Source organism: Bos taurus, chromosome 16 (assembly GCF_002263795.3).
Source record: "Bos taurus isolate L1 Dominette 01449 registration number 42190680 breed Hereford chromosome 16, ARS-UCD2.0, whole genome shotgun sequence".
NCBI classification, from domain to species: domain Eukaryota; kingdom Metazoa; phylum Chordata; class Mammalia; order Artiodactyla; family Bovidae; genus Bos; species Bos taurus.
Window position 1 is genome coordinate 42,003,165 of NC_037343.1, and position 19,683 is coordinate 42,022,847.

The following is a 19,683-nucleotide window of genomic DNA, read 5'->3' on the forward strand; positions in this document are numbered from 1 at the left end:
TATCTGGAGGGAAGGGGCTGCTTCTCTGCCCAAGTGCCAAGGACCTTGTAGCCCCACCCCTGGCCCCAGTCCCAGGCGAGTTCTGCTGAAAACGTTTATTACAACAAAAAGTCAGAGCTATGTGACAGTAAGCCCAGGTCAGGGCTGGGGCTGCCCCCTACAGGCTCAGCTCTTGCCTGCAAGGGACCTTTGGCACTCGGCTAGCCCAGGCAGAGGACGGATGGATGGCTGTCAGAGGACAGTCAGAGATGGCTTATGGAGATGGAGTGTGGAGGGAAGGTGGGGTGCCTCCTCTGGCCCCGGCAAGGTCTAGGGCTGCGCCATGGCGTGGGGCGGGTTCCTGGTCACCCTGTGGCTGATGACAACGCTGCTGTTGGTGACACGGGGCCCATACCAGCCTGCCCAGAACTGGGTGTCCTTGCCCCCGTGCTGAAAGAAGATGTGGCGGACTCCTGGAGGGTAATCCGAGAAGGTGTGGGAAACCTGGGGGGAGGGGAGAGAGAGCAATCACTAGGACTGGAGAAGTGATGATGGCTGAGCTGAGGAAGGGAAGGGTGGAGCCAGGTCCTGCAAGGGAGAGCCTCCCGGCCAGAAGGCAGGAGCTCCAGGCAGTGGACTGGGGCATTCTGGGCCCTGGGGCTGCCCCTGATTTCCTGCCATCCTGGCCTTGGGAGAAGCAGGTGGCGAGGGGCAAGCAGGTGAGGCCTCACCTCTGTCCACTTGGCATCGTTCCACTGGTGGATGGTCACGGGTGGGGGCTCGAAGGAGGCCAGGACGAGGTAGTCGGCCGAGGCCAATTGTACTCGGATCTGGTAGGTGCAGCCACAATCTGCTCTAGGGGCGAACCTGTGGGAGGGCGGGGCTCAGGACTAGGGACCCCAAGACAGGCGGCCCTGGAAGTAGGCAACCAGCAGGCCCATTAACTGGGGCCCCGAGTTTCATTGCCCTGCTCTGCCCATGAGGCCCAGGTGGCTGCAGTGCTCCCTGTGCCCCACTGTGCCCGTTGGAGTACAGTCTGCTCTGGGCCTCAATGAGCCCATCTGAGAAAAGGGGCAACAACCTTCTTGGGTGTTCCAGTGGAGATTTCAATGTAATCTTTTTTTTTTCAACCTAAAAAGCAACAGGCTCTCTACAGAGATAAAGGCCTGGGCTGTCAGATGTGTGTCACCTGTACATTTTAATGGAGGTTTGGGAGGGAGGGCTTGTGTGATGGGGCTGACACAGAGCTCAGCCTCTGGTCAGCCCCACTGTATCCTCCGAAACCTCTGTAGCTCTGCACACCTCAAACCCCACCCTCTACCCTCAGAGTGGTGGGCCTGGTTGGCACTGGGGCTCAGCTTCTGCCCTGAGCCAGGCCAGAGTGTTGCAAAGCACTGGGCACAGAACAGGAGCTTGGGATAGAGTCGTGGGATGAACGGTTAAAGGGGCAGGGGTAGCAGACAGGCAAGGAGGCATGTGAGTATCTGTGAGGTCCAAGGAGGCTGGGTTCTGGTATCTTTTGCTCCCATGCCTGTTTGTGACAACACATCTGTAGGCCTCAGTCTCCCCATCTGTAAACTGGGGTTAAAATCTACTGGTGCAGGGCAGTGGTGGTGGTGGGAGGCAGGTGTTGAATGAGTAAGTGCTGGCTCTGTCAGCAGGAAGGAGGGCAGCCCGTGCCCCAGGACACTGCCGGGTTCAGCAGGCACTCCCTACAGGGGATCTCAGGAAGAAAAGAGGGAGGGCTGCAGAGTGTGGGACTCAGGTGGGGGCCCCCACTCACCAGTCCTTAACCACGATGTCTGGCCGGAACTTGTCCAGTAGCTCCTCCCAGTAGCCCTCAGCTTTGAGGTCTATTATCTGGGACTTGAGACACATGCTGGGGAGCAAAGGGAAAGGCATGTGTTTGCAGGCATGGCCTGGACCCAGGGGGGTAGTTCAAGGGACCCAGCAGTCCCCGCTCGATCACTGCGGGCCAGTCACTGCTGCTGTGGACTCTGGCTCCTGCTTCCTGGCAGCCCCGTGGGGAACATGCGGGGAGCCTGACCCACTTGTGTTGGGCTGCATCCATCCCAGTCCTTAGGCCCAGTCTCCCAGCACCCTAAGGAGGGCACCTGTAAACTCAGGTCCCTAGACTGGGGACAGCCTGTATCTCCCTTGACTTAGCCTCACCACCAAAACAGGCTCCCTGCCTCCTCAATCTGCTCTCCACCCCTGCTGTCTCTTAACGTGGCTGCTGAGTTGACTCCTGCTCTAGGCAGCAGTAGACCCTGAGCTGGTTTTGGGAACCCTCTCCCTGGAGCTTCATGGGCAGGCCCTCACTTAGGCCTTGGGATTTGGCAGGTGTCTGGACCCTCCTCCTTCCACACAGCTTCTCGACTCATTCTGTCTTACTCATAGGACGTGACAAAGTACTTCTTGACTTTGGAGTCAGGAAAGCCTGTGCCGTGTGCTCCGGGGAGGCTCTCCACCTTCCACTGGTCCCCTCCATTGGAGTCGATTTTCCAGGATTTCATATCCTCTAGGAAAAAACAGAAGCCCCAGGGAGATCCCTTGTGTGAATGCTCAGTCTGGCCCTCTCCACTTGGTCTTGGGAGGCGGGGCAGGAGTTGGGGAGGCTCAGATCTCAAGGCATGCCCCCCACGCCACTTTGAAGCCACCCTGCAAAGACCCACCCCCCACTGCTCCACATTCCGACCTGTGCTCATCACATCAGCTCTGATCTGGGACCCTCCCCTCCCACTTTCCCACTTTGTTTCTGACCGGCTAAATTCCTGACGTGAAGCTGGTGGCAAAAAATAAAAAAACAGTATAAGCAGAAATTCTAAACCAAACTTTCCTCACTTCCATATTGCCGGCGGGGCTCTGGGAAATACCCAAGTTTCAGTTCTCAAACCACTGAATGACGCAGGGCCCGTGAGGGTAATTCTGTTCTGAACGGTTAGAGGTGAGTTCATCCCACCTCAGACCACTTTCTGACAGTCCCCCTGAAGTCAACGTCTGGGAGGTCAACTACGGAACTGAGATCCAAGGGGGGTTTGCTGGTGGGTGGTGGGAACCTGCTGCCCTGGGCAGGACGGAGGACTCGGGGTCCGGGCATCCTCTGGGTTGGTGCTGTGTAGTAACTGTGTATTTGTGGACAGGTTCCCCACCAGGTTGGCAGAGTAGGTTTGGAGGCATAAGGCTGTCCTTTCTGTCTCCCCCGAAACAGTGATTCCTCTCCAGGCTTTCCAGAACAATCACCAGGGGAGCTTTTCCAAATTATTCCTTTGTTCCCTCTACTAGGACTTCCCTGGAGCTCATATGGTAAAGAATCTGCCTACAGTGCAGGAGACCTGGGTTCAATCCCTGGGTCAGGAAGATTCTCTGGAGAAGGGAATGGCAACCCACTCCAGTATTCTTGCCTGGAGAATCCCATGGACAGAGGAGCCTGGGGAGCTATAGTCCACAGGGTCGCAAAGAGTTGGACACGACTGAGCGACTAACACTACTACACTACTCCCTCTACTAGGAGCCCACATCTATTCCCCAGGTTCCCTGGGGGCCCCCCAGCAGAGAACCGGAAGAATTCAGAAATCCAGGAGCTGGGCTACTACCCAGGGCAGGCCCACTGGGAGAGCTGAGCAAGGCTGGGTGGCCAGCTCTGCAGGGCTGGATGAGCCAAGCTGGTGGCCTGGACCTGCTGGGCAGCTTCTGAGCAGAATTGGGGGCAGGCCAGGAGACTGAGTGGGGCGCTGTCTATGGGGCTGAGGAACTTTAGTAGTCAGGACCAGACTCCAGAAGCTGGGCAGTTCTAGATCTTTGGGCAAGACACTCATCTTGGGGGGGCCTCATACTCCCCATCTATAAAATGGACCCTGCCTTTTTTCTTTGGCTAACCTACATGATGCTCGTGAGAACAGAGAGAGAAAACAAGCATGAAAAGAGTTCTAAGCATACAGACTAGGCCTCTTAATCAGTTGCTGCTATATCCCAGCAGGAAGCATGATGCCTGATATGAAATGAAGGTGCTAACAAAGGGGAAAAAAATAAACAAACCCTGGCAAATATAAGAGAACATAAGCAAAACTGGAGCCTCAAACCACGTGATCGTAGTCACCTCTCAAAATTCGTCCTCTGTATCATGAGGTGACAGGAAGATAATGACTCAGACCAGGTACATAGCCAGCTTGCACATAGCCCTTAGGCAGCAAAGACTGAACTAGATGGGAAGGGGGGCCGGGTGTATGCTCATTCATTCAACCAATGTGTCCTGAGCACTTGCTATGTGGGCACAGGGTGCCAAGTGGCAAGATCTGTCAGGCCCCAGGAACTTGAAATTTGTAGCAGAGGGGAAAAAAAAAAAAACAAGAGATTGAGTAATTCTAGGTTATGATCAGTGCAATGAAGGAAGGAGATGGGGCGATGTGACAGAGGTGGGGGACCCTGTTTTCAGATGCAGGATCAGGGCACATCTCTGAACTGAGATCTGATGGATGAGAAGGACCAAGGGAGCGTGAGTGTTGGGGCAGGGGGGTGAGGGAACAGTCCAGGTAGTGTGGGAACAGCAAGTGCAAAGGTCCTGAGGTTCAGGAAAGGGAGGGAAGCAGCCCCTGCTCACCTTCGGCACACGGGTTGCGCAGCAGGTTCCTGCGGAGACTGCACAGAAAGTAGAAGACCTTCCAGTCGGACACAGGCTGGTCCCAGTCCTCGGTGACGTAGCCCTCCCGCAGGCACTTGCGCTTCCAGAGGGACACGAGGTCAATGAGGTCACGCCAGAGGCAGCATACGGGGCGGCAGTTCCGCAGCAGCTGGCGGGCGGGCACGTGCATGAACACCTCCAGCAGGATGTTCTCGGGCAGCTGGTTGATGCTGACCAGGGCCATGGTTGCGGGGGGTGAGGTGCACACACAGGCCTGTGGGGAGCAACACTGGTCATGAGCTCTGACCAGGAAGGTGGACCCCACAGATCCCCAGGAACCCAGGCCAGGAAACATCTGAGCCCCCTTCTAGTACACAGTGGGCTTCCCAGGTGGCTCAGTGGTAAAGAATCCACCTGCCAATGCAGGAAACGCAGGAGACATGGATTTGGGTCAGGAAGATCCCCCAGAGAAGGAAATGGCAACCCACTCCAATATTCTTGCCTGGGAAATCCCAGGGACAGAGGAGTCTGACGGGCTACAGTCTATGGGGTTGCAAACGGACACGACTTAGCGATTGAGTACACACATTAGCGGAGAAGGCAATGGCAACCCACTCCAGTACTCTTGCCTGGAAAATCCCATGGACGGAGGGGCCTGGTGGGCTGCAGTCCATGGGGTCGCTAGGAGTCGGACACGACTGAGCAACTTCACTTTATTTTTTCACTTTCATGCATTGGAGAAGGAAATGGCAACCCACTCCAGTGTTCTTGCCTGGAGAATCCCAGGGATGGGGGAGCCTGGTGGGCTGCCGTCTATGGGGTCGCACAGAGTCGGATACCACGGAAACGACTTAGCAGCACACACATTAGTATACGGTAGACCCTCACAATAAAGTGGTCACATGTTATGCACATTTGAAAGAGTGCAAAAATATTGATAAAGTCTTCAGGGACTAATTTTTTAAGAGGCTCCATCCCCCCATTAAAAATTAATGGCTTAATTTTTAGTTGGTGGGCCTGATGAACTGTAAGATTTTGCCAAGACCATGCTGTTGTCTGTAAGCTCTGCAAAAGGTTTCAGTGATATTTTAATGCTGTGAATTCACCGTTAGAATATAAAATCTTTATTGCATCCACAGACTAGCTCACAACTTAAGTAATGGGCTAGTCCCGAGATAACAAACTTCCTCTCCCCAAATTGTTCACTTTAGCCTGGAAAACGAATGTGATAAATATCCCCTTAAGGAGGTTCCCCACCCCACCCCCACCCCCAGACAGTTCTGGCTTGGGCTTCAGATCACTCTGAAATGCCCAGAAACTGAAAAGCAGATTGAGGGTGAAGATATAAGATTGCTTGTGTTTTAGTTGTGGTCTTCAATGATTATCTGGGAAGATTGTTGTCTAATTGCTAAGTCATGTCCAACTCTTTGTGACCCCATGGACTGCAGCGCACCAGGCTTCCCTGTCCTGGGAAAGTAATCCCTCTCACTGCCCCAAATGGAGGTAGTAGCTGTCCTGACCTCAAAAGGGCTGGGAGGACTGAGTGGGCACAAGTAAAGCATTGAGCACAAGGCTGGTCGAGAAGTGCTCCACAGCATCATTAGCCCTTTTGTTCTAGTTTAGTTGCTTAGTCATGTCTGACTCTCCTTTGTGACCCCGTGGACTATAGCCTGCCAGGTTCTGTCCATGGGATTCTCCACTCAAGAATATTGGAGTGGGTAGCCATTTCCTTCTCCAGAGGATCTTTCCGACCCAAGAATCGAACCCAGATCTCCTGCATTGCAGATTCTTTACCAATGAGTCACCAAGGAAGCCCTGAATTGCACAGGGGTTTGGGAAAATTAGAGTGGTGTCACCACCTTGGCCTGAATCTTGCCTGGGGGGGTCGTGGTTATCCAGCTGTCTAAGGGGATTCCCTCAGAGTGTGGGGTGGGGTGGGCCTGTAGCCACTATCACTCAGGCCTTATCTGCTTACGGTGGGGGGAGGGAATAGTCTCCTCCCACATGTAGGGACACTGGGGAGACTTCTCATTTTCCACTGTGACTTTGGCCAAAAAAGCAGTTGTTAACGTAAAACAATAAAACAGCCGGATATTTTACCAGCAGAAGAGATTTATTTGGGAGTGGCAAGGAACTGCTTCTCTGGTGGCTTGGACAGTAAACAATTTGCCTGCAATGTGGGAGACCCAAGTTCGATCCCTTGGTCGGGAAGATCCTCTGCAGGAGGGCATGGCAACCCACTCCAGTATTCTTGCCTGGAACAGTCCATGGACAGAGGAGCCTGGTGGGGTACAGTCCATGGAGTCACAAAGAGTCAGACACAACTGAGAGACTAACACTAACACTGGCAAAGAATTGCAATTTGGGACATACAACTGGTGAAACACTTGTAAATTTTCTTAAGCAAAGGAGAAAGTGAAGTGAAAGTCCCTCAGTCGTGTCAGACTGTGACCTCATGGACTATACAGTCCATGGAATTCTCCAGGCCAGAATACTGGAGTGGATAGCCATTCCCTTCTCCAGGGCATCGTCCCAACCCAGAACCCAGATCTCCTGCATTGCAGGCAGATTCTTTACCAGCTGAGCCACAAGGGAAGCCCAAGCAAAGGAGAGGGAATTCTTTTATAGAAGAGACATGGAAGTCAGGAGGGACAGTTATAAAGCTTGCTGGAGGAAACTGGGAGTTCCAAATATGGTGACTTTTCAATGGCTGAGTTGTGACAGTCTCCCATCGGCTAAGCTGTTGCCAGGAAAGGAGAAAAATTTTCTTCCCTCTGCTGGCGCTAGTAGCGTTACTTCCTGCTGGAGATCTGTATTGATTCTTCCTGTTGGGATGTGTACTGACTGTCAAGTACTCCCCTTTCTGTCCTCCCCAGTCCATTTTAATAAGGTTTCCCTTGATTAATTTTCACATTTCTCCCTTTTGATCAAGATCTTTCTCCAAGAGCATCCCTGATCAAGACTCAGGGTTTTTTGTTTTTTTAACTAGCATTCAATCACCTTTTGTCCCTGGATGCCAGGAAGGATCTTTCCTGAGTGTCTTGTCCTATGTCAGAGGGAAAGTGCACATATTGGATACCCACTGTGGTCACATTTAAGTATCAAGGGGGATGGGTGGCCAGGAGGAGACCTCTCAGGAATTTCCTATCTAAAAGTCTGTATCTTATAAGAGTGAATACAGCAATTTGTTGCTATGTCACTTCAGTTGTGTCCAACTCTTGTGATCCTATGGACTGTAGCCCACAAGGCTCCTCTGATCATGGGATTCTCCTGGCAAGAATACTAGAGTGGGTTGCCCTGCCCTCCTCCAGGGGATCCTCCCCACCCAGGGATTGAACCCGAATCTCTTTTGTCTCCTGCATTGGCAGGTGAGTTCTTTATCACTAGTGCCAACTGGGAAGCAAAGTTATGCTCAAAACTGAAGGAATTAACAAGAACTTTGGAATGACACAGTGTAGGAATAAACATGGAGTAATTAGACAGTATTGTTATCTCCAAGAAAATCTTTGGAATCAGATGTTTCATCAGTGGTACAGATTATAGGTTGCAAATGTAGAGACTCAACTGGCTAAGAATCCAGGGTCAGTTTTATAGTCTAGATGAAAGACAGTCACATCTGTGAATATTGAACCTTCTAACAGGCCTTGTCTAGACATCTGGGGCAAGCCGCCTCATTGCATGTCATCTGCTTCAATTCCAGGAAATCTTTACCTTCAGGTCACCAGATGGTGTGCAGGTCCAGTCAGGGTCTGGTGCTTTCTTTAGATGCGTCACATGAATCCAAGAGTCTCTTCTCTGGAGTCTGGCAGCACAAGGGGAGGTTAGCAGCAGCTGGGGCCTTTCCAGGGAGGCTGAAGAGAGTCCTTCTTGAGGTGTCTTTTCCAATAGATGAAATCTCTAGGTTGAAAGGTGTGATACTTAAGGTCTTCATCTCCCAAGAGCACACTATGAAGAAGATTTTATAATAAAGGCTTAATTGCTTCCATTAAAAATAACAATGCTCTGGTAGAGCAATGTTCTTCATAGTAGCTCAGCTGGTAAAGAATCTGCAGGCAATGCAGGAGACCCTGGTTTGATTCCTGGGTTGAGAAGATCCCCTGAAGAAGGGATAGGCTACCCACTCCAGTATTCTTGGGATTCCCTGGTGGCTCAGCTGCTAAAGAATCTGCCTGCAGTGCAGGGGACCTGGGTTTGATCCCTGAGTTGGGAAGATCCCCTCAATGAAGGCATGGCAACCCACTCCAGTATTCCAGTAGCTGATGTACTTAGATTTTTGTTTTTCTGAGCTCCTCGGGCAGCTCAAATGGTAAAGAATCTGCCTTCAGTGCAGGAGACCTGCATTTGATCCTTGGGTCGGGAAGATCCCCTGGAGAAGGAAATGGCAACCCACTCTAGTATTCTTGCCTGGAGAATCCCATGGACAGAGGAGCCTATCGAGCTGTAGTTGATGGGGTTGCAAAGAGTCGGACACAACTGAGTGACTAACACACACAATATTAAAATATATCTCTTTTTATCAGCTGTGGGGACTTGCGCAGTGACTCAGTGGTAAATGGGAGACGGAGGATTGATCCCTGGGTTGGGAAGATCCCCTGGAGGAGGGAATGGCAACCCACTCCAGGATTCTTGCCTGGAAAATCCTAAGGACAGGAGAACTTGGCAGGCTATAGTCCAGGGGGTCACATGTTATCTCAAAGTCATAGGCTGCTCCAAAGGCATACTGTCAGTATAAATGTAAGCAGTTTTGCCTTGGCTAAACTTTGAAGCCTCCATGAGAACATATAGTTCAACCTGTAGGGTAATTAAGCCATAGGTAAAGATGTTCCAAGTGGATCAAACCAGTCAATCCTAAAGGAAATCAACCCTGAATATTCCCTGGAAGGACTGATGCTGAAGCTCCAGTACTTTGGCCACCTAATGCAAAGACCCTGTTGCTGGGAAAGATTGGGGGCAGGAGGAGAAGAGGGCAAGAGAGGATGAGATGGTTGGATCGCATCACTGACTCAATGGACATGTGTTTGAGCAAACTCTGGGAGACAGTGAAAGACAGGGAAGCCTGGCATACTGTAGTCCATGGGGTGACAAAAAGTCAGACAGGATTTAGCCAGTGAACAATGAACAAAGGTGTTGCTTCAACAATATCAAAAGGAGTTGTAATAGCATATACAGCACAGTATTTACCATTTTCTCCCTTTAAATAAGGACCATCAGTAAACCATGAAAAATCTGCAGTGATTAGAGGTATCTCCTCTAAATGATTATGTGGAGTCAAAGAGTGACCTGTGAGGGTCAGGTAGTGCAGGGGTTTCGTGGTGAAGGAGGGGAGAAGAGCAGCTGGGCTGAAGTTAGTAAATGTGAAAGGGTTATGTGGGGAGCAGTCAGCAAAAGGATTTCATACGAGGTGAGGCAACTGACTGAAAAGTGTTGAGTGGATGAGAATTCAGGAGGGCTTCCACTACCTGGGGTACAAACGTGGTTGAATGGAATCCCATGGTTATCTCTTCAGTGGCCTTAAGCAGAGGGCAGTGGCAGGAATGGCTGAGACATGGGTGGAGGTCGGGGGGAGGTATTCCTGCACCGCAGGGTCCAGCTGTTGGCTACAAAACCCTGCAGGTCGATGATGGTCCCCATGTTTTTGGGTGAGTGGTCTGAGGACAGTCCCTGCCTTCTCATACACAAAGAGGAAAATGGGAAGCTGGTGATTAGGATGTTCAAGTGCAGGTGGTCTCATTAAGATTTTCTTTAAGTCTTCAAAAGCTGTATCATCTTGACCTGTCCAATTAACGGAGTCAACTTTACCGGTTTTTAATAAATCACGTAAGGGCTGAGCCATAGAGAGAAATTTGGAATCTGATTTCAATACTAACTAGAGAGCTGAGAAAGCCTCATAACTGGTGCTTAGTTTTTGATTTGGGGAAGTTTAGGATGTCATGGAGCCTGTTGTGCAAGTGTAAGTCACTTCAGTCTTGTTTGACTCTTCGCAACTCTATGGGCTGTAGCCTGCCAAGCTCCTCTGTCCATGGGAAGAATACTGGAGTGGGTTGCCATGCCCTCCTCCAGGGGACCTTCTCAACCCAGGGATGGAACTTCACATCTCTTCCATCTCCTGCATTTGCAGGTGGGTTCTTTATCAGCAGTGCCACCTAGGAAGCCATTATGGAGCCTATCTGGATCTAAACATAGTCCCTGTTCTGAGATCAAGTGATCTAGATATCAAAGCTGAAATTGAGCAAAGTGCAGTTTTTCTTTGGAGACTTTATGTTTCAAAGTTTTAGCAAGTGAATGCTGTCTTCCTGTGAGGAGGTTTGAGAAGGAGAGCACAAGAGCAAGTCATCTATGTATTTTAACAAAGGAGAATCTGTAGAAAACTTTATATCATCTAAATCAGCTTTGAAGAAATGTGAAAAGTAAGGACTTTCTGTGAAACCCTGGGGCATCACTGTACAGGTGTACTGTTGTCCATTCCAGGTGAAGGCAAAAAGATTACCGGTTAGTTTTATCAACTGGAGTACTGAAAAATACATGCATAGATCAATCGCAGTGAAAAACTTGCTTCCACAGGGAACAGACGTCAGTAGCATGTGGGGGTTAGGAATAACTGGGTGTTGAGAGATAGCAGTGTTTGATGCTTGGAGGTCCTGGACAAGCCATCTTCAGCACCTGGGTTTTACCCCTCGGGTAAAATAGGGGTATTACAGGGACTACTGCAATGGATAATGAGACCATGAGCCTTGAAATCTTCTATTATGGGCTTTACACCTTGAAGGGCTTTTTTACTTATAGACTATTGATTAATTCTGGAGAGTTTAGAGGGATCTATTTGAATCTTAATGGAGGTACATTGTGAATTTTGCCAGTATCAGTTTGAGATTTGGCCCTTAAGGAGGGTGGTAGTTGATTGATCAGGGACAAACAATTGGTATTTCCAGAATCAGCCCCTGTAGTGTTAGACACAGAACAAATAAAAGATGTCAAAAGGTCTTTTCATTTACCTGGCTGGCTATTTTGATGGCTAGTGTCAAATTCTAGAATTATTTCCACCTTTTGGGAGGAAGAAATTCTGGTATAATACTCTTCCAAGAAGCCTTAACCTAATAATGAATGGAGTTGGAGGAGCTAAGAGAATGGGTGTGTATCTCTCAAAAGGCCCAAACAAAAGGGAGAAGGCTTGGAGACAGGAGCCTGATGAAGGTTATTAGAGATCCCCTATCTGAACTGTATTAGTTCTCTGCAGTGGGGCTGAGCTCCAAGAGTGTGGCTCTGCTCTCAGTAAGGACAGAAATTCCTTCCTAATCTGGAGAGATGTTTCTTTCTTTTTTTTTTTTTTAATTTAGATTTATTTAATTGGAGGCTAATTACTTTACAATATTGTATTGGTTTTGCCATACATCAACATGAATCCGCCACGGGTGTACATGTGTTCCCAATCCTGAACCCCACTCCCACCTCCCTCCCCATACCATCCCTCTGGGTCATCCCAGTGCACCAGCCCCAAGCATCCTGTATCCTGCATTGAACCTGGACTGGCGATTCGTTTCTTATATGATATTATACATGTTTCAATGCCATTCTCCCAAATCAACCCACCCTCTCCCTCTCCCACAGAGTCCAAAAGACTGTTCTATACATCTGTGTCTCGCATTTTGCTGTCTCGCATACAGGGTTATCGTTACCATCTTTCTAAATTCCATATATATGTGTTAGCATACTGTATTGGTGTTTTTCTTTCTGGCTTACTTCACTCTGTATAATAGGCTCCAGTTTCATCCACCTCATTAGAACTGATTCATTAGAACTGATTCAAATGTATTCTTTTTAATGGCTGAGTAATACTCCATTGTGTATATGTACCACAGCTTTCTTATCCATTCATCTGCTGATGGACATCTAGGTTGCTTCCATGTCCTGGCTATTATAAACAGTGCTGTGATGAACACTGGGGTACACGTGTCTCTTTCAATTCTGGTTTCCTCGGTGTGTATGCCCAGCAGTGGGATTGTCGAGCTGATCAACAGGGAGGATTGGGAAAAGCCCCTGTAGTTCTTGGAGCCCTCTCACTGGGCATTAGAAGGATACTGGAAAGGCTGATGAGAGACGTGATGAGAAGACTGAAAGCTCCTGAAATGCTTAAATGGGTAAAAATCTTTTTTCTGATACCCTGATTCTCTGCAATACCAGAAACTAGAAGGTTTTGGATCTGTTTAGGGACCTTCACTTGCTGGAGCTGAAGATTAAGAATTTTAGAGGCCTTTCTTTCTGGTGGCTCATTTAGGAAGCAAGTAATCTGATTTACCAAATGAATCTAAGAGTGGACACAGTTTCCCATTCCATTCTCATGCTTTTAACTAAAATAAAAAGATCCCAGTCCAGTCCATTAATAAACATGGAAGTAACAGTTACCCAAGGGGACTCAACATCCGAAGGAAGTTGAATATTTCTTTAAAAATAACCTGAAATCATACAAATGCTCAGAGATTGCTTTTTCCCTCCAGAGCACCAGAAATGCTTCTAATGGGCAGTCACTGTTTAAAAACAACTGGGCTATATGATGATCTTTTACTTGTATCTAGTTTGTTTCACTTTTTCTATTTCATATTCAGTGTTCCCATTTCATCTAGTTTATGTTCTCCAATATCTCCATCTCTTTTTTTTTTGACGTTCTTTCTCAAGCCTTTATCAAGTGTAGTAGAAAAGCTTTTGTATACATATACAAATATGTATTATATATACTTTAGAAAACTTACACATTTTTGCCTAACTGAAAAATTTATGACATTTTGATTCCACTTGTTTGACTTAGTATGAATAGAATGCTAGATTTTTAATTAAAAAATAGATATGCAACAAAGGTTTACTATGTAGCATAGTGAACTATAGTCAATATCTTGTAATAACACATGATGGAAAATAATTTCAAAAATAATATGTGTATTTGTATCACTGAACAACCTTGTTGTGCACCTGAAACACTGTAAGTCAACTATATGTCAATAAAATACATATATTTTAAAAAATTAACCTTAAGTCGGTTAGACTAATCATGAACAGAATAATCATCAGATTTTTGTGTGTAAGGCTGCATCTCGTTCCAGTCAACAGGCTTAGGAAAAGCTACTGTCATTGCTCAGTGGAGGTTTTCAATGAGTGTTCTAGCCTCTTGCCAAAAGGTAGGGTTTTGCTCTACTAAAACCCTTCCAGAATGTTCCCATGGGGCTACTTTCATCCAGTGCTTACTTGACACTCACCAACAAGCACATGGATTGATATCAATCTGAGCAACCAGACTGGCAGGTTTGAAAAACTGTATTAAAATCTCCAGCAAACCTATGGGGGATCCTCAGTTACTTTAGGAAACGCTTTAACTATGGCTCACAATTGGTCCAGGGAACATAGGTAATCTGGGATTTATTTCAATCCTCAGAAGATTGACTTTAAGGAGCATGTTCCGATAGGTTCAGAGCAAGGGAGCATTGGGGAGCCAGCATCCACAGACGAAGAAGAGAGGGCAGGGGAAAAAAGGCCTCAGAAACTGTTTTGTCTTTAATGTTTGCCTCAGTTACTTTGAACAATTTTAAGAAAGGAAATCTGGGGAGTTCAAAAGTTTCCTACGTTGGTCACTGATGTTCTAAATTACATCTGTTTCAGTTGGTCCATTTAGTTAAAAATGCTTACAAGGAGAGACAGTAGGTTTTTTTTTTCTTTTAACATAAAATTGCCTCAGGTCCCTGAAAAGGGGAGCACCGTCAAAACATTTTTGTATAACTAGGATCCCATTTTTCAGGGCTTTTTCTCTGGAGCAAAAGAATCATTCTTAAACAGCCCCCAGGCCAAATATCAGCACAGTTTCAATAGGAAAAGCCTGGTTCTAAAAGTAGTTGGACTGGAAGCTAGCACAGTTAGGAACAGTCTGATTTCAACATGGAGTGAGGCCTAAGGGCTAACTAAGTATGCACAGACAAACAAGGCCTTAATAAAAAAGGATGGTGCCTTCAAACTGATTCCAAATAAAGCCTGTGTGTTAGTCGCTCAGTTGTGTCCAACTCTGCTACCGCATGGACTGTAGCCCGCCACACTCCTCTGTCCATAGGGATTTTCCAGGCAAGAATACTGGAGTGGGTTGCCATTTTCTTCTCCAGGGGGTCTTCCTGACCTGGGGATCGAACCCGGGGATCCTGCATTACAGGCGGATGCTTTACCGTCTGAAACTACTAGGGAAGCCCCCAGATAAAGCCTGGAGAGCTGCAGAAAGAGCGGAGCTCGGATCCAGGAGGAAAACTTACCCTCAAACTGCCAGGCTGGCAAGAAAGTAGTGAGCCCAGTGGGTTCCTTGAGTTGCGGCACTTGTTTGCTCACCAGCCTTGGAGTTGTTGGAAGATCTTCTCTGGATCTCCGTGAAACCTCCGTGTAAGTTAACCTAAAACAGTAAAATGGTCACTTTTTTTACTAGCAAAACCGGTTTATTTTGGAGCAGCAAAGAACTGCAATTCAGGCTATGCAACTTCAGCAAGCTATTTACAAGTCGTACTCCGGTAAAGGAGAAGGGACTCTTTTTATAGAGGAGAAGGGAAAGTTGGGTGGGGCTGTTATAAACAAAAAAATTCACTGGAAGATACTAGGAGTTGGAAGCATAATGGCTTGCCATTGGTTGAGTTGTTAGTCTCTCACTGGCTGAGCTGTTGCCAAACAAGGAGAAGATCTTTTTTGCTTTCTGTTTGCAGCAGTATTGTCACTTTCTGCCAGAAATGCCCAGTATGCCTCTTGATGCTGGGATTGTACTATCAGTTTCCCTTTATTAATTTTCACACTGTTCACAGTCTTCTCAACACATTCATCCCATAAAAAATGAGGGTGGGCACACTGGCACCTGCCCAGGAAGAAGCATTTTACTAATCCTAGAGGAAAAAAAAAAAATCGGAAAAGGTGATGGCACCCCACTCCAGTACTCTTGGCTGGAAAATCCCATGGGCGGAGGAGCCTGGTGGGCTACAGTCCATGGGGTCCCTGAGAGTCGGACATGGCTGATCGACTTCACTTTCACTTTTCACTTTCATGCATTGGAGAAGGAAATGGCAACCCACTCCAGTGTTCTTGCCTGGAGAATCCCAGGGACAGGGGAGCCTGGTGGGCTGCCGTCTATGGGGTTGCACAGTCGGACACAACTAGAGGGACTTAGCAGCAGCAGAGAAAAAAATAAACAGATAAATAAAGTACTTTTCCCCAGGTCGAGAAGATCCCCTGGAGTAGGAAATGGCAACCCACTCCAGTATTCTTGCTTGGTAAATCCCATGGACAGGAGCCTGGTGGGCTATAGTCCATGGGGTCGCAAAGAGGTGGACATAACTTAGTGACTAAACCACCACCACCACCACCACCACAAGGTACATGTAGCTCCTGCAAGGACTCACCTTCTCTCTGCTTCCTCCTCCCTCTGGGAAGGCAAAGAGTCCTCCTGACCTAGCCCCTGTCCTGCGCGGCCACTCCCTAGACCTCTACCCTAGTTTCCTGTTGAGACTCTGGCCTCGAGCCTGGCTCCTATGGTCCCCTGGTCCTTTGGGCAATGATGGAAAAATACTCCTTGTGGCCAGGTCTTCCCATTTTTCAGGAGAAATTTTAAACATTTTTTTTAAAACATGAAATCTGTCGATTTTTAAAAGTTGGTAACTTCTAAAAGCATTGTCTAGGCCAAATAAAAGTCCCTGGGCTTAAAGTTCAGTTCAGTCGCTCAGTCGTGTCCGACTCTTTGCAACCCCATGAACCACAGCATGCCAGGCCTCCCTGTCCATCACCAATTCCTGGAGTTTACTCAGACTCATGTCCATTGAGTCAGTGATGCCATCCAACCATCTCATCCTCTGTTGTCCCCTTCTGCTCCCGCCCTCAATCTTTCCCAGCATCAGGGTCTTTTCAAATCAGTCAGCTCTTCGCATCAGGTGGCCAAAGTATTGGAGTTTCAGCTTCAACATCAGTCCTTCCAATGAACATCCAGGACTGATCTCCTTTAGGATGGACTGGTTGTATCTCCAAGTTAGAAGTGTCTTAACCTGTTGTCCAAAGTCTGGTCCCATGATATTGGGCTTCCCAGGTGGCTCAGACAGTAAAGAATCTGCCTGCAATGTAGGAGACCCAGGTTTCATTCCTGGGTCAGGAAGATCCCTGAAGAAGGAAATGGCAATGCACTCCAGTATTCTTGCCTGGAGAATCCCATGGACAGAGGAGACTGGTGGGCTACAGTCCGTGGCGTTGCAAAGAGTTGGACATGACTGAGCGACTAACATCAGGTGGCATTAGCGGTAAAGAACCTGCCTGCCAAAGCAGGAGACATAAAAGACGCGGGTTCGATCCCTGGGTCGAGAAGATCCCCTGAGGGAGGGCATGGCAACCCATGTTATTACTGAACCCCATTCCCAAAGCCTGACTGCAGAGGGGGTAGCGGGGGTGGGGTGGGGGGTGGGTGAAGGTCATCCTGGGGCACTCTTTAAGTGGAAACGTCTACATCAGCGCTAGGAGGCAGCCTCTCGCACCTACTGGGCTTCCTGCGTACCAGTCCAGAAGCCACGCACTAGCCTTTTCTCCATTGACTCTCCCCAGAACCCCTTGAGACCCTGTTACTAAGTCCATTTCGGAGAGCGGAAGCTGAGGCTTGGGTAAGTTTGGCCTCGTCCCAGGCCCCGCGGGCGTGACGATGACCAGAGTCCCTAGACTGTCTCCTGGCCAGGGTGCTGCTCTGGAGGTGAGGCGGCAATGGCCCCGGAAGCCTAGGATGCTCCGGGACAGCCAGGTGGGGAGGCGAGGGATTACGCGCCACGGCGACCAGACCCCGGCGATTGGCTCCGCCCCCGCCACGCCCCGCCACGCCCGGAAGGGGCTCCCTCCGTCTCTCTCCGCCTGCCGCGGGTGTCGGCCCGCAAGTGACGTTGTTCTCGGGTTCGGTCAACATTGGGAGAACCAGAGACCCGCAGCGCCTGACATCCAAGCCCCATCCCGCGCCTGTCGCCCCCCTACCCGTCCCCCGGCTGGGCTGAGACCTGGGCACGGGAAGGAGCGCTCCGCGGGACCGGAGCTCGGTATCGGCCTGGAGCCTGCGGCCTCCTAGGTGCCGTGCGCTCTCGCCCCGCCCCGCGCCTGCGTCACCGCGCCGCGCTCCGGCCGCCTCCCTCTGGGCCGCTCCTAGACCTCGCCAACCCAGCGCCGGAACCCCTTCACCCACCGTGTGCCAGGGAGTCTGGGGCCGGGTCAGGGGAGCTCCAGGCCTCAAGCGTTCCCTTCTAGGCGGCGGGCGGCTCAGCGGCGGGGACTGACCTTCTCTCCTCCTTCCGGGGAAGCCTCCTGACCCAGCTCCTCCCCTCTGGGGCCACTCCTTAGACAACTACCCGGGATCCCTGGACTCCGGGAGCGAAGTGGGTCTGGAGGGAGACTGCTGAAACTCTGGCCTTGAGCTTGGCTCCTACCATCTCTCGGGTAGCCCTCAATTAACTCAAAGGTAATCCACTCTGTGTTTTTTTGTTAAGATTAAGTTAATTCTTTTCTCTATTCAGGGCTTCCCTTGTGGCTCAGCTGGTAAAGAATCCGCCTGTAATGTGGGAGACCTGGGTTTGATCCCTGGGTTGGGAAGATCCCCTGGAGAAGGGAAAGGCTAGCCACTCCAGTATTCTGGTCTAGAGAATTCCATGGACTGTATAGTTCATGGGGTCGCAAAGAGTCGGTCACGACTGAGCAACTTTCACTTTCTCTATTCAATAAATAATTAGCACCTACTTCAGGGGCTTCCCATGTGGCTCAGTGGTAAGGAATCCTCCTGCCGAGCTGGAGACCTGGGTTAAATCCCTGGGTTGGGAAGATCCCCCGAAGGAGGGCATGGCAGCCCACTCCAGTATTCTTGCCTGGGAAATCCCATGGACAGAGGAGCCCAGGGGCTGCAGTGCATAGGGTCTCAAGAGTCGGACATGACTGAGCAACTGAAGAACAACACTTCAGGCAATCACAAAGGGTCATAAAGGCCCGCACTGCCCAGGGGTGCCTGATCCAGGCTAGGCTGTTAACTCAGGGCTGTGTCTCCTCCAAGACAGAGTGTCCTTTGCTGACTTGCCCTACAGTTAAGTGGGTGGTGGTTCTGAGACAGGCTGGGTGGGACCAGGGACTCTTTGCTGCAGGGCTTGCACCTGCTCAGAAGTCCCCTTGAGCAACAAAATACAAAGAAACTATAAGACACTGAAAATAACTGCCTGCACACTAAGTTGGGGGAAATTATGGACTAGATACAAAAGACCAAAAATCCAGTTGTCACTTCTGAAAAGCTGGGAGCAAAAGCAAATACTACAGATGCCCCCTCGCACACATCACCAAAGGGGTGGGCAAACTACCTAGGCCACCCCTCCAGCCCAAGCCCTGGACACACCCCTAACAACCCTACCGTCACCCTATGTAAGGAACCAGCTCACGGAGCTGAGTCCCCCCACCCCCACACCTGCTCCCACCCCTGCACTCCTGGAGCTAGCCAGGGAGCAAGGAAACCTGTTATTTGATTTCTTTCCCTCCAACTCTAGTGGAGGTCCCAGTAAAGGCTTATTTGAACTTCTTATCTGGCATCTTATCAATTTCTGTTGATAAGGAGAGTGAAAACCCTGGTCAGTAACAGTCCCTGCCCTGGTTGAGGCCCTAATTTAGCTAACTGTTGAGTGAAGATAATGCAACCTAACAGTACTTATTGAGCATCTACTGTGTGCCAGGCACCCTTATAAATTCTTGAAAGTGAAAGTCACTCAGTCGTGTCTGACTCTGCGACCCCATGGCCTATACAGTCCGTGGAATTCTCCAGGCCAGAATACTGGAGTGGGTAGACTTTCGATTCTCCAAGGCAATCTTCCCAACCCAGGGTTCGAACCCAGGTCTTTTGCATTGCAGGCGGATTCTTGACCAGCTGAGCCACTATAAATTCTTAGGCTTTATCCAATGTCAGTAAAGCTCTGGGCAGTGGGAAAAACAGCAGTAAGTACTGCCTGTGGTGGCACTGCTGACCCAGCAAGAGGTGTAGGCAAGAGCTGCCCAAGAAACCTGCATGCCTCACTCCCCAGCTGGTGGCCAGG

At 49.4% G+C, this 19,683-nt stretch overlaps 1 protein-coding gene across 6 annotated transcripts; it reads right to left on the reverse strand.

Moving 5' to 3' along the window:
• Positions 1-80: 80 nt before the first annotated feature.
• On the reverse strand, positions 81-17,886 carry FBXO6 (F-box protein 6). 6 transcript variants are annotated; one of them, XM_005216960.5, is made up of 8 exons: positions 17,808-17,886; positions 14,881-15,014; positions 8,312-8,497; positions 4,580-4,874; positions 2,374-2,500; positions 1,763-1,858; positions 711-846; positions 81-483 (listed from the first exon to the last, which is right to left on the reverse strand). In XM_005216960.5, the coding sequence occupies exons 4-8, from the start codon at positions 4,842-4,844 to the stop codon at positions 310-312; spliced, it is 798 nt and encodes a 265-aa protein (XP_005217017.1). In that variant the 5' UTR covers positions 4,845-4,874; positions 8,312-8,497; positions 14,881-15,014; positions 17,808-17,886; the 3' UTR covers positions 81-309. The 6 variants fall into 6 exon arrangements, with proteins under 6 accessions (XP_005217017.1, XP_010811560.1, XP_015330583.1 ...); XM_010813258.4 differs by lacking the exon at positions 17,808-17,886 and adding an exon at positions 17,626-17,706 and having other exon boundaries at positions 8,312-8,545; XM_015475097.3 differs by lacking the exon at positions 17,808-17,886 and adding an exon at positions 17,603-17,706.
• Between the last annotated feature and the right edge of the window lie 1,797 nt (positions 17,887-19,683).